Below are 15,112 nucleotides of genomic sequence, written 5' to 3' on the forward strand. Positions count from 1 at the left end.
AGTTAGATGCTTTATGACGTCATCATACTATGTACTATAACTGTGCAGATTGTGGTTCAGAATGTACATTGGCACCTTGTCCAGTGCAGTGTAGGCCCCTTCGCTCTGTAGTGGATAGAGATTACAAACTAGGTGTGTATGTGTATTTATGTACCTTCATACCTACTAAATGTCTGTGGATCTGTTCGTTGATATTTTATCTCTTTGTTCCCCTTTACTTTGCTGGATTCATGAAAAAATAAGAAAAAACATTAGTCCACAAAAAGTTGGGACCACGTCGAGTCCACTTGAACGTATGAGTGAGTGATGCGTTCAAGATCCAGCGAGGCGTCGGAAAAATAGTCCAAACGTGACATGAACAGCCACTCGTACAGAGCAGAGAAACAAAGTGACACAAACAGCCAATCGTACAGCAGGAGAGCCAGTGCTTCCTCCGCTCTCTCCCCGGCCGCAGTGCTCTCTGGCCAGGCGGCACGCAGAGGGGATGAGGCCCCCCGGAACTGAAATGGCGGGTCTTCCTAAAAGGCCAATTTGAACTCGCACTCCTCCCAACCCAAGCCCAAGCCTGCAGCTGTATTTATTATTATTATTATTCTCCTTGGCATTTTTCAGGCTTCAAGCTTCTGGCCCACGGTAACCGCTGGACCCACGGACACGGTTGAGGCTGGTTAGAACCAGGAGGTCTGAGACATGATGTGGTTCAAGTTTGTTCCATATTGATCTACATTTGAAGCAGGAATTAGAGTTAAAAATCCGATAAAATCTTAACGAAAGTCCCAGAATTTTCATTTATTGCCGATACTCCAAGGTTCTTCTTCTTTGTGACATTATCATCCAGTTTGTTATATATGTGCAGGTTGTGGCTCTGGTGGTTGCAAACTGTGTGTGTGTATCGTCTTACCTGCTTGACATCGACAGCGTTCATTTGATATTTTATGCTCTTCGCCCTTTTTGTAAATTTACGCATTTTATTCGCATCTTACCTGGTGCAGTGTCCCTTCTTATTTTGCAGCATTTGAGCCAGCCGTAACACATCAACTGTAGGAGTCAAAAACAGTCCAATCCATTGTCTGTGTTTGTGTCCTCACACATGTAGTTCCCTTGCAGCTCCAGAGCAACAGGTCCGAATTGTGTCCGTTAAATTTTAGTCCCAAAAGTTTAAAAAAGTTGATAAAATGCCTCTGAGGGACACACAGTGTTTAATCCGTTTGAATGGAACCGTGTTGTTGGGAACTTCCACACGGAGTGATTTCCTTCCACAGAGACACCGTGAGGCAGGACTCTGTGTACTACAGGTAGTAGACAGCCACATTCTCATTAGGATAAAGTCATAAAACGCAACAAGCGTATCGGCTTGTAGTAGTTATTCCGCGTGTCACCAGGACTCAGAAAACCTGCGTCATTACGTCAGCTGCGTTCAACGGAAACTTGGAAAATTGTAACTCGTTTTAGCAGTCATGCTGATGTAATGACAAGTGAGAACACAAACTGATGCTACGTTCGATGGGAACTCAAAGATTTGTAATTGGTGTCGATACTGGACCCTGTGTATTGCTGCCAGCAGATATATTTATTATTGTTATTATTATTATTGAAAAAACAATATATGTTAATTGTCTGTAGACACCAAGAATCACCATGACAAATTCCAATTACATGTAAATGCACCTGGTGGAATACAGTCATTTGATTCAGATAAAGATTCAAGAGGTTATTTATCATATACATATACATACGTTCATACATGTATGCAGTGAAATGTCATGACACCTGGTGATTATGCACATTAAGCTGTAAAAATACAAAAAATACTAAAATGTGCGTAATTGACATGATGCAGCCGCAAGGGGTGGTAAAGCGCCAGCGATACCGCTCATACAATTAAACAAAGATATAAATAAATAATACATTTCATAAAACTAGAGCCTTCTGTGAAATGCCATTACTGGTGCCCCAGATGCTATTTTTGCGACATCTCTGTCTGTATATTCCCGCCTCGGTCGGCTCCGCTCACATCCAAGTGTGGTACGGCTCATTAGCCGGGACGGACGAGCACACACGGACGCTCGTCCTGTGGAGCCGACACTTTCATCTGGTGTCGCAGGGCAAAAAAGAACACAAAGAGAGGTTTGATATGACCGCTGATCATGCAACGTTCAACACACAGGAGTTTTACCGTCCCTAGGGCTCAATGCCATTTTAACATGCTCTGGAGTCACTTTCATTCCCCTACATTCCTTAGATCTTTCCCATAAGGGCCAGTCATCTTTAATCTTAAGACTCAATCACAATTTTAGTCTAAACTAAACTGAAATGGCCTTTCTGAGTCATGGTTTAAAAAAAGCCTCAAACTTACCCTAGTCTCGGTTTAAAAACAATCTGATTTCCAGGAGGAAGATTAGAGCTAATCTAGGTCTAAGTGAAGTATTAAACCCAGCCAGAGGCAGGTTTATCTTTGGATAAATAGACGTGGGCCCCCAGGTCGACCTGGACAACAGAACATGGATTATCTGGATTAAGACCAGCACCAAGAACAGACAGAAGGAGCTGAGGAGCTACAGTAGAACGAATTCATCTTAAATGAAGCAACGTCGCAGAAAGTCATTTTTTAATTCTGGATTCATTTAAGTAGGATTGGCTTAGTCCTGATTTTGATTAACCTCTCGTAGTATGGTCACAAGGGCACGCAGAGGATATTTTCTTCGAGTATCCCTGGATATCCCAACATTGATATCCTCTCAGCTGTTAAAACAGCTTTAAGTTGGAGTTGAAGGAACTGGCACATTGATTTCTATTTCTACTTGCAGCTGCTTCGGAAGTTAAAGGGCCCCTGAGTGCCATGCGTTGAATCGGGCGTAGGAGAGGGGAGTTTCTGACCGGAAAGCACTACGTGATTAAAGTCTGTCCGAAGGGGCAGGAGGGTTAAAAAGGCAGTGATGGAGATGGACGGAGATGAATTTTCTCTCCTCTTGCATAATATTGATTGTGGCTCGGTCCTGCTGCGGGCAGGCGCTCCCCTATTAGCATGCATGGACACCGAGGGTATGACTGATGGGACATCCGCTAATGCGTCCCTCTCGCGCACTTTTGTGCACGTTCAACATCGCTTCCTGTCTTTCACTTCTGTCTATTTGTGAGTGCAATGCATGTGCATGGTTTTGCGGGGATCTAATGCTTTGATTGCGTGCGCGATTTTTCCGTTACTGCTCAACAAACGATAGGTGATTTGATGCATGTAGAGAGAGAGAGAGAGAGAGAGCGAGAGAGACCAAAAAAATAACAACAAAGAATGCAAAACAGGAGACGTTTCCTGTATTGATTGCGACGCCGTCAACTTTATCAACGGTCCGTCTGCGATAGGGCAGTCCAATTAAATGGGGCAGTAAATTCCGTGTCGCATCCAATCCACATCACAGCCGCCTTGTCAGTTCCGTCAGCCCTGCCAAGCGGGGAGCGTGGAGAGTGAAGGGGAGATAAAAAGACGGAGGGAGAGAGCGGTTGTGAGCTCTGCGATGGAGGGAGGGAGGGAGGAAGGAAGGAAGGAAGGGAAAGATGGATGGCGGATGGGGGCCCACGTGCTCTCCGCCTCGGAGCCAGCCAGCGCCGGCGTCCTCTTCCCACTCACATGGCCCCTCGGCTCATCTGCGAAACCCGTCGCTGAGCCCCCGCGATGGATGCCGGCTCCGGCGTCCCTGCAGGATTCGTCTGTTTACTTCCTCTCCCGGCAGTTAGGAGGTAGAGAGGCTGTGGGCCAGGCGGGGAGGGGGAGGGGGAGGCGGGGAGGAGAGGCTGCCTCTGTCCAGGGATCCTGTGTTTGACTTAATAGGATCTTTGAGGGGGGTGAGAAAGTGGGCTGTGAGGAAGGAAGAGGTGGGGCGGCGGTGGAGAGGAACACAGAGGAGCTATTTTTGTGCATCGCTTACGTAAGGACAACAGGTATTTCGTTCCCTGGAACGCAGCCAGGCGGTGTAGGACAAAGAAAGATGGAAACTTGAACAAACGACTTGAAACCATTTCTGCCGAATACGTCAAGTCTTTTCCAGGTTTGTACCGTGGCGTATTAGTAGTAACAGTAGGAATCGGCTGTATCCAGTAACCCCCCTACAGCGGCTTTACATTCCCCCGTGTCCTATAGAACCGTCAACACGTTCTATAAATAGCTCGGCAAAAGTGCTCTCGAGTGGCCTGTCACGGCCCTGGCCTGGTGTTGTGATGCTGGCTCTGAAAACACCGACTGCCGGCGGCGTCCGTCACACGCCCAACACGCCTCCTAGTAAAAATGTGCATAAACGCAGCTGTGTTTCATTCATGTGATTGCAATTCCTCTATTGTGGTGAATTTTCACCGCCGTCATCCCCGCCTGTCGTTGACAGAGGGCGAGCCCATCGAAGCCATCGCCAAGTTCGACTACGTGGGCCGCTCTGCCAGGGAGCTGTCCTTCAAGAAGGGCGCCTCTCTGCTGCTGTACCAGCGGGCGTCGGAGGACTGGTGGGAGGGACGGCACAACGGCATCGACGGCCTGGTGCCGCACCAGTACATCGTGGTGCAAGACATGTGAGTATCCGAACGCGCGCGACGCTTTTACGCCCGCTTGAGTAATACGGGTCAACATGGTGGAATGGCGGTGAACTAACTTGGAATACAGTGAGAATAATCGGAGGTTATTCAGGATGGAAAATTCAGTGCAAATCATGTCCAGCCTCTTAATTCCTATAGAATCCCACCGAATTACAGCCTGTGTCCATATTACAAGTCCCATAATTACACCTTTCAACAGTTTTCCTTGTATCTTCATCTATCTTCAGTTTGACAGCGGAGGTTGTGCACACGGCGAATTGGTGGATCGCTTGCTCGGTCCGTCCTTTTGCAAACGGTGCATTCAGACAATGGCCACAGGAGCTGTACTGCCTTCTACGCCCGGGGTTAATCAGCACGTTTATCTCTTTTGACGCTCCTTCACGGGAGGTCACACATTAGCTCATTACTTTACGGTCGCTAGTGGTGTGTGTGTGTGTGTGTGTGTGTGTGTGTGTGTGTGTGTGTGTGTGTGCGTGTGCGTGTGCGTGCGCGTGCGCGTGGAGGGCGGGCGTGGTGTTTTCCATCTCTGGTGTCCTCATCCAGCTCTTCTGTCGCTGTCTTCTGCTCTGGGCCATGGCAACGCCTACCGGCGTACCCTTCGAGACCCGAATGACGTGGAAACGCCAGGTCAAACACACAAGACAGGGTCGCTCCAATCTTTCGGTCCCTGGTCAGGGAAATGGCCGCCTTCCTTCCCTCTTTTCCTGTCACACTGAGCCGTCAATAATTATTCGGGAGGGTCACCTTCGAGGGGGGCGTTGCTTTCTAAGATAATGAAAAAGCGGGAGAGTCACACGGCCGTCCCATAGACGTCAGCCGAGACGTGCTTCCCCAGGACGCAGGCATATTGGAGCGTCTCACGAGTGTGCGTTCGCTTCGTGATGTGGAAGGCTCCTTTAATGTCTGCGTGTCCGCATACAGCTGGCTCTGGTTCCCAGGCTGTGTGTGTGTGTGTGTGTTGTTTGCTCACAAGCGTGTATTCAACAACCGCTAATACACACCAGTAGAGGCAGCGCTTTGAGGTGAACCGCTCTTGATCGCTGCCACCTGACAAGCAACAACTGCTCCCGCTGCCCAGTCACGCATTTTCTTTCAATGCCGCACAGCTGGCGTGTGTGTGCGTGTGTGTGTGCGCGTGCGTGCGTGTCCTCACCACCAGAATACTAAGAAAGCGGCACGATATGAGTCATTTTGTCTCCCTGGACCTCGCACGGAACGGAACGGGAGGGCTGGGCAGAGCTGACACAACACAAGGCTCCGAAATCCAAAGCTGTCATTTCCAAAATGACCCCGCTCTGTGTGTCTTTGTCCCAGAGATGACAACTTCTCTGACACCTTGAGCCAGAAGGCCGACAGCGAGGGCAGCAGCAGCCACGCCGGCGACGACAAATGCTCCGGCAAGGACATCGGCTCCCCCACCGACACCAGGATCTCCGAGGCCTACATCAGCAGGTAGCTTCCTCCACCAATATTACAAAAGGTTATTCTACCAGTTTACCACACCATGCCCCTACTCTACTACTACTACTTCTAGGCAACTTTAGTGGATCCATGTTGGTGGTCCATGTTTCCTACAGCGGTGAATACAATTCTGCTCTCCTCGAACGGCGACCTTTAGGACCGCGACAGGTCTTGCCTCCACATGCAGCTTTTCTGCACGGCCAACAACCTTTTTTTTTTTTTTTTTCTTTTCCTAAATTCATTGAAAACTAAAATAATACTTGACCCCTTTGAGTTATTTGAGATCGTCTTTGCACAAGGTGACGGAGGACCGTTCTGTGGCAATGTACAAATTGCAAGTTGATGTCGAGCGTCGACTGGCAGAACAGTTAAGGAATGGCTCCATGGCGGATATCGTGTTCCTCCCAAACTCTCCAGATAATCGTACAGCACGCACCGTAATCCCACATTCTGTTATTCGTAACATTGTTCACACACACAGACGCTGAACACTGAAGTGCGTTCCAGGTCAAACGCTCCATTCCCTGTTCAGATGGATATCACAGCAGCATCACGGTGTGTATTAATTGGTGATTTTGTGCTTGTGGTGAGTAATCCCATGGGATGGTACGAGCACAGAGAGTTGCAGTGACCTCACCCCCCCTCCCCGCTATGAGCTCCCGCCCGCAGAAAACGCCAGTGAGCACCGTCTCTTTCAGAACCGTGGCAGGCGCGGTGTCGATCCGCTGTCAGATGCCTTCTCTCGAACGGATGCCGCCGCAACCTCTTGTGGCTCTTCCCGCGTCTTGCTCGCTGGCCGCTCCCCGATTCCTCCCCGGCCGCCCTCTCCGTGGGACCACCTCTCCCATCTCTCGCCGTCTGCTCTTCTATTCAAACACGTCACCCAGGCGGGCGGGCGCTGCTGAATCTTTCATACCCCTGGTTTTATTTAGACGTTTTCCCAGCTCTTTTCTCCGTCAACAATGGCCCTCGCTAGACAGACCTCCGGTCGAGTAACTGCCCCGGGTTGCCTTTGTGGACATGATTTTTATTTATTTTTTCTCAAAAAGGAAGAACGAAAGAGTAAAGCAGCTCCCCAAAGACGAATCTACTCACGTAGTTTCACAAAGCTGCCTACGTTTCATCAAATGTCGTTGCTCGTTATGCCGATTTGCCTGGTGGTTTTTTGGGGGTTTTTTTTTGCAGAGCGAGTGGACTGATGAAGTATTATCACAAAAACGCTATGGTTGATCATCCCTCTATAGAGAGAGAGGGAGAGAGAGAGAGAGAGAGATCAAATGCTTTCCACGATGATCAAACAGATGCTCAACTGTGGGTGAAGGCTCATGTGCTGGGCCATAGTTCTGAATGCAGACTACTCCCCCTGCAGGGCGTCACTCCTTACTGCAGTTGTTTACATTCCGAGGTTGCTCTGCAGTGGTATTTCTTGACTTTGCCGTCAGTCTGCCTGGCTACAGCAGGGTCAGAAAGCATGCAAAGCATAACTTGTTCATTTAAATAAGTTGAGAGTCATAGGTTGTTGGCGGGGAAATTACATTATACTGTATGTACTTATAGAACCCAGAATTGCGATTGTGGCGCCGCCCTTTGCGGCCGCCTGCGCGAGTGCCTCGCGTCGGTTATGCACATTTTAGTATTTTTTGTATTTTTAGAGCTTATTGTGCGTTATTGTACCGGATGTCATGACATTTCGCTGCTTATATGTATGACCATATGTACATGTATGTGACAAATAACCTCTTGAATCTTGACTTGTTGTGTGTATTGGTTTTTGCTGGGTATGTACTAACTAGTTTATTACAATACCAGTACAATACAGCATATATTATTGCAAGTTGTGTGAATGTGTGTGTTTGTGAGTGAGTGGTTGAAAGGTGGGGGTGGGGGTGGAGGCCTGCGTGTGTCACATTCACAGTTGTAGGCTACAACTACTACTTCTTCTCTGATTTAGATGCCAACATGTCATAAGTTTATCATAAAGGGTTTCCCGAAGTAACTTACTTGGCTGCACGACTTTCTCTGTGTTTTCACGATCTTGCTCAACATTGAATCACGAGTAACGTGATGGGAAGTTACCGACCCACCTGCCGTCAGTGAGGATGTCGGTACTGATCAGGGGTCCTCTCCCCTCCTCCCCCGCCAGGTCCAGGAAGAGATCCGAACCGCCGTCGCGCCGGCCGCCCGCGCGTCCCAGCGACGTCCACTGCATGGTGCACCCCTCCCAGCAAGGCCACGGCGGCACCCCGGAGATGGGCTCCCCCGTCCTGGGCCACTTCAACCCCCGCGACATGCTGCGGAGCCGCGGCCACGGCCCCGTCGACAGCCCTGAGCGCCGGCGCCGCACGGGCCACGGCAGCCTGACCAACATCAGCCGCCACGAGTCGCTCAAGATGATGGAGAGCCCCCCGATCCGCCGCTCCACCTCCTCCGGCCAGTACACGGGATTCAGCGACGGCGGCCACCACCATCACCACCACCACCACCACCACCACGGCAGCAAGCCCCTGGACCCGGAGACCATCGCACAGGTCAGCGCGGGACGAGCGGCGCCCCGACCGCAGCTCCCTCCACCATCACAGCCCTGCCCCACCCTGTAAAGACATAGTCAGTCTCTGCCTTCTGCTTCCTCTGGCTTCTCGGTAGACTTCAAAATAAAAGCTAGACTCACAGGCAGACGATGAGCCAAGCCAATTAGAGTGCAACGACCCTATTTTTTCTGCAGTCACATTCTGACGGGTGGTGCACCAATCAGCTGTCCAATCAGAGTGTGTGTGTAGAAAGCAGAGGTCACAAAGAAGATTCTGTCTGTCTGTCTGTCTGTCTGCGTGTCTGTCAGTCTGTCTGTCAATCAGCAAGATGCTGAGATGAACGCGTCATCTCATCTCTGCATCTTCTCTGCTTGCCACTCTTGTCAGCATGCCTAAAGAGGAAAATATCAGTTCAAAATAGAACATTCTATGCACTCTCTGTATGGAAGTAGCATCCTGAATATTTTATCATTGGAGAACACGTTGTATTTACAGATGTTGACGTCTTTATGTGTTTTTCTTTCCCTGCCTCTTCCCTCACCCACTCTAGGATATAGAGGAAACGATGAACACAGCTTTGAATGAATTGCGGGAGCTGGAGAGGCAGAGTTCGGCCAAACACGCCCCGGACGTGGTGCTGGACACCCTGGAGCAGCGGCAGACGTCGGGCGGCGGAGGGGGCGGCAGCGGGGGCAGCGGGGGGGGTCCCACCCCGGCCAGCTCGAGCGAGTCCCTCAGCCCCATCCACAGCATCATGCTGAGGTCGGCCGCCAGCGTTGAGCCGCCCGTCCGCCGCGGCACTGGCCCTTCCAGCGACGCCATGAGCACCTTCAAGCCGGTGGTGGCGCCCCGTATGGGGGTACAGCTCAAGCCCCCGGCCCTGCGGCCCAAGCCCATGGTCCTGCCCAAGACCGGCCAGGCCCCGCAGCCCCCGGCTCCGTCCCCCCAGGACCCCCTGGATAAGTCCTGCACCATGTGAACTCTGCCATCCCAGTACCTGAAGAAAACGTCAACAATGGAGTTGGGTGGTCAACAGAGAAAGTGTAACATACAAAACCAGGACAAAAAAAAGACTTTAACAGAAGCAATTGTAGCATTCTGCTTCGTAATACAGACGTTGTGTTTTGCTAGTATCTAGAAGTTAAAAAATGCGTATTAATTAGAAACAGTGTGATCGCGGGGATAGGTCACCGAGCTAGATCTGGAAGGTATAGAAAGTCGGAGGTAGCACGTGGACATTTGAAGGTGGCAAAATAACAACGATGTGTACGATGCAGTACCTGGTTTCTACGCCGAGCATCAATGTTGTGCAGTCTTTCTGGTGTACATTAACACAAACAACAAATCGCTGAGGCGAGGTTATACCGAAAGTACACTAGGGAGTTTACAGGCGTGGGAGAGAGAGAAGGCGGCGACGTCAGCTTCCCACAGCCACACAAGTGGAACCGCCATTGAGTCCTGCCTACGGTAAGTCTGGCCAGGACTCGTGCGAAACCCGGCTCCAACTCAGACTTGCCAGGGCTTGATTGACACCGCTGCAATTGCCATTTAAAAAAAAGGTGCTTCTACGGCCAGGGCAGAAATGGGTTGACTTGAAACGGGCTGAACAAAAAGGCAAAACAGTTGTTGGAGGAATAGTACGTCCACTGATACGCCATGAATGAAGACACAGTCCACTCTGTACCAGGCCTGCTCACATCTCGGAAACTACAATAACCATTCGTGATTTTATTTGAACACTTAAGCTATTTTCACCCCTGAAGTAGTAGTTGGATTAAGAACCACTATATATGTGTGTGTGTGTGTGTGTGTGTGTGTGTGTGTGTGTGTGTGTGTGTGTGTGTGTGTGTGGGTGTGTGTGTGTGTGTGAGCGCACACACACACACATGTCTGTATATATGTGTATACATGTGTATACTGTATACATGTGTATATACGTGTGTGTGTGTGTGTGTGTGTATATATATATATATATATATACACACACATATATACTGTATATGTGTATAGATATGTGTGTGTATGTATATATATATACAAACATATGTTTACGTATGTGTATGTGTGTATATATATATATATATGTGTGTGTGTGTGTGTGTGTGTGTGTGTATGTATGTATGTATGTATGTATGTATGAATGTGTATATATATATATATATATATACACACACACACACACACATATATATGTGTGTGTGTGTATATATATATGTGTATATGTGTGTGTGTGTATGTATATATATATATATACACACACACACACACACACACACACACACAAAAATCCACTTGGAACCTTGAACATTGTACATTTTTGAATTGTATAAACATGAACTCGTGTGTGAGATTGGTTTGTACATAGAGCTGACAAATCGGCCCCTCCCTGTACACAGCTCACAGAGAGCGAGAGGGAGAGGTGGCCGTCCATTTTCTTTCTTGCCTTGCTGGGCTTAACTGACTGAAAGACGTGTCCGCAATGCGTACGAGTGAGGGTGCGAGTCAGGAGTCGTAACACGGCGACCGACTGGGGGGGGGGGTGTGTGTGTGTGTGTGTGTGTGTGTGTGTGTGTGTGTGTGTGTGGCGCCGCGTCCCGTCGTCACCAGTAGCCATGGACCTCACGACTGTTGATGTGAAAGGCCTCACAATGTGCGTTCATCCAGCGCTTTTGCTCTCTTCGTTTGACATCGCTCGGTCCAAGTCTCAGGGGGTGGAGGGGGTGAGGGGTGGTGTAGGTGTCTGCTCTGGTCCTCGTTTTGTAAATAAATGATTGAGTCGTCAACGCCGTCCTTCTGGAGGCGTTGTGTGATGGCGGGTGATGGTGAGCCCCTCTGGCTTGAGCAATGGGGCGGAGGAAAACGGCTTTAAAAACGGGATAAAACTTGGGATAAAAATGCAAGAAGTTATTACCGCAACTCAAATGGCTGAGATATATTGTGTGTGTGCCCCCAGTGCTGAACTCAAGCGCCCCCCGACAGGGATGGACGGACGGACAGGCGCGCTGTGTTTTGTGCGGCTCGGGGCCATCGCTTACTAACGCTTAACCAAGGATCAAGTGTCAAGTTTTGCAGACGCTGCTCTTAACGGCAGGTTTACCGTGTCTTTTTGACTCGGGGGGGGGGGGGGGGGGAATATACTGTATTTCGTTGTGTATATTTATCACACAAAGAAAATAACGGATCTGATTTGAATTTTTGAACTCACTAACCATTTTATTATTTTTGTATTATTTTTTTTTATTTCAATTCATTTTTTCTTGTTAGAAATTATTGAAATATAGACAAATGTTAAAACAAAAAAAAAATACAAAAAAAACCAAAACAATGTAATTCCTACAAAGCCAGTTGGGGGAAAAAAAAAAAAAAGTGTGTTCTTCACTCTATAACATCCTAAACTGCAGTGGTCAGTCGTGACGCGTGTGTAGGCTGGTCGCTTCTCTGTGCTCCATATGTACATCTGTACTATGTACTTGTGAAAGTGCCTTTTGGGGGAAAAAATGGTTTAGAGAACTTCAGACAAATTGTGTACTGCTATCTCACCTCGGACTCTGCGTAAGAGGATGAGTGAATAAATAACGATGCCATTTAGAAAATGTTATATGAACGAATGAATAAATATAAAATGAACAGCTTACCCCCGTTGTGACGTTGCACTCTTCCTGTCTAGGAATGTAGGCTTTGTTCCACCTATGATTTTCTTTCGAATAAAGTAGTTTGTCAAGTCTGAATTGCTTGTCGTTGATTCCAGAACGCGTGTAGTTCGTACTGGTAATGTCAAATAAATGTGTTTGTATTTATACCAAAAATAGCGTCAGGAAAAGCTAAAACAATTTTAGTGTAATACAATTTTGGGAAAATACCGAAAGAAATTCATAGCTCCTACACATATTCAACTATTATTTAGCAGTGACATTTTCAGTCGTTTAAAATATTATGGAACTTTTATTTTGAAAATTAACAGCCCGACAACCAACCTAACCCTAACATCTCCCGTAATTGACCCCTGAAATTCCTAGGGGGGCCCCTAGGGGGCCGCTGACCCCAGTTTGGGTTGGGAACCCCTTGGTTACAAACAAATGTCTGTATAACACGAAGCCTTTCATGTCAAAAGATTTGAAGTTTGATCGCTGATTTAAAAGTACTGTGGTCAATGATTTATCGCACTTTGGAAACTGTTGTGTAACTTGTAGACGGTCCCTAAAGTGACGGCATGCGACCCCTTACAACAGTGCTCTCAAACGCAAACGACCTGGGGGCCACTGGCCAGGTTGTCTCCTTGTTGAACCTCAAGGGAAAGCCGGCCTGTTTTTTGGGTTTTTTTCTCTCTTCCACACATGAGTGAATTGCCTCGTAATCCTGTTAGAAGTAGCTCTCTTATGATCTATTTAATTCTGTTTTACATTTTGAAAACATTAAGTGCCTTTGTGTGGATTAATTAAGCATTGTGAATAAGCAAAAGTAGCTACACAGCATCATACAACTAGACCTCATCTGATACATTACTATACTGTTCAGTAAGGAGGGGTTTTCTTTTGTTTGGATATTATCAAATATTGTAACGATTCTGTATAAAATGAATTGCTGTAATACAATGAACTCACTGAACACTGTATTAGGGACATTGTACTGGGTAGGGTCCCACTCTGCCCTCAAAATAGCCTCAGTTCTCCTTGGCACGCAATCGACAACATGTTGGAAACATTCCTTTGAGACTGTGCTCCATGTTGACGTGATGGCATCACGCGGTTCCTGCAGATTTGTCGGCTGCACATTCATGCTGCGAGTCTCCCGTCCTATCACATCCCAAAGGCGCTGTATTGGATTCAGATCGGGGTTACTGGGAAAGCTACTGAAGAACATTGAAACCATTGTCATGTTCATGAAACCAGTTTGATAAGACTTTGGCTTTGTGGCATGGTGCATTGATCATGGTGGAAGCAGCCATTAGAAGATGCACAAGGTCAGCAACAATACTCAAATAAGCTGGGGCATTTACAGTAAGAGATGATTGATTGGTATTAACGGGCCCAAAGTGTGCCAAGAAAATAATCCCCACACCACATCAGCCTGGACTGTTGACACGAGGCAGGTTGGGTCCACGGATTCATGCTGTTAGCACCAAATTCTGCCCATCGGTGTGCCTCAGCAGAAATTGAGATTCATCAGACCAGGCTACGTTCCTCCAGTCTTCAACTGTCCAGTCCCGGTGAGCCTGTGCCCACTGCAGCCTCAGCTTTCTGGTCTTGGCTAACAGAAGTGGAAGCCGACGTGTTCTCCTGCTGTTGAAGTCCATCCGCCCTCAAGGTTCCACGTGTCTGAAATGTTTTTCTGCTCTCCACAATCATGCAGTGGTGGTTATCTGCGTTACCGTAGCCTTTTAGCACGAACCAGTCTGGACATTCCCCCGCTGATCTCTCTCATCAACAAGGCGTTTTCTGTCCACAGAACAGCTGGAGACAGCAGAACTCACTGGATATTTGTTTTTTGGGGTTTTTTTGCATCATTCTGGGTAAACTCTAGAGACTTGTGTCTGAAAATCCTACAAAATCAGCACTTACAGAAATACACAAACCAGCCCGTCTGGCATTAATAAGCATGCCATGGTCCAAAAACACTGCGATCAAATTCCCCCCCCCCCCCCCATTCTGATGGTTGATGTAACCGAAGGTGCTGACCCCTAGCTGCATGATTTTATACACTGCACTGCTGCCACACGATTGGCTGATTGGATAATTGCATGAATACGTAGGTGTAATAAACAGGTGTTCCTGATAAAGTGCTCAGTGAGTGTATATTCCTCCATGTCTAGTCCTAAAACGGACATATCGAACACAACAATACCCAAATGTTTTTGACAGACAGGTCTAAAGCAGCGACGGGTTCAAGTCTTCATTTTTCCATCCAATTCCTGTTCCTGGAATCAAATGATTGGAGGGGACAACCAAGCTTCACAAGACTCAGTGGCATAAAGTTGTTGGGTGACGGCCCGGTCTCTGGGGGCTTCTGAACACACACAGACACACACACACACTCACCTGGCATTGAACCCTCAAGTCCTCCACCACCATTGCGCCACTGAGTCTTACGAAGCTTGCCTATCTCCTCCAATCATTTCATTGAAGGACCAGGACTTGGACGGAAAAATCAGGAGTTGTACCTGTGGGGCAGCATCGCGCCTTCGAGTGCCGCTTTTCAAAAGCTCACGCAACACTCGTCCTCAAAAGCTGAGGCCCTCTGACAGCGTCCTACCTTTCTGAGTCTTAGCTTGGTGGTCTCCTCCAATCAATTGATTTCATTCAAATAACAGTGCTTGGGTGGGAAATTCAGGACTTGAATTTATGACAGCAGCACTGGAAGATGGTGTCTGAACCACCATGCCACCAGGTCGCCTTCATGCTTCATGCGCCTCGGGGTGCTGCCTTTCAAAAGCTCTTTCGGCATCTAAACCCTCAAGTCGTCCTACAGCGACTTACCTCTTTGAGACATGCACAGTCTCCATGAGAGACGGTCTCCTCCAGTCAGATGAGGAATTTTCGTCCCTGCCT

At 48.1% G+C, this 15,112-nt stretch overlaps 1 protein-coding gene across 3 annotated transcripts in view; it reads left to right on the plus strand.

Moving 5' to 3' along the window:
* The window catches only part of srgap1a (SLIT-ROBO Rho GTPase activating protein 1a), an 83,463-nt gene extending 73,094 nt beyond the window's left edge, over positions 1-10,369 (plus strand). For 2 of the 3 annotated variants that reach the window (XM_080002695.1, XM_080002693.1), the window contains exons 19-22: positions 4,374-4,554; positions 5,893-6,030; positions 8,183-8,567; positions 9,118-10,369. In XM_080002695.1, the coding sequence (XP_079858821.1) occupies positions 4,374-4,554; positions 5,893-6,030; positions 8,183-8,567; positions 9,118-9,546 (1,133 nt within the window). In that variant the 3' untranslated portion in view covers positions 9,547-10,369. The remainder of the gene's footprint in view (positions 1-4,373; positions 4,555-5,892; positions 6,031-8,182; positions 8,568-9,117) is intronic. The other variant, XM_080002694.1, reaches the window with a different exon arrangement.
* The last annotated feature ends 4,743 nt before the right edge of the window (positions 10,370-15,112 follow it).

The sequence above is a fragment of the Zeus faber genome, assembly GCF_960531495.2.
Source record: "Zeus faber genome assembly, chromosome: 6".
Taxonomy (NCBI): Eukaryota; Metazoa; Chordata; class Actinopteri; order Zeiformes; family Zeidae; genus Zeus; species Zeus faber.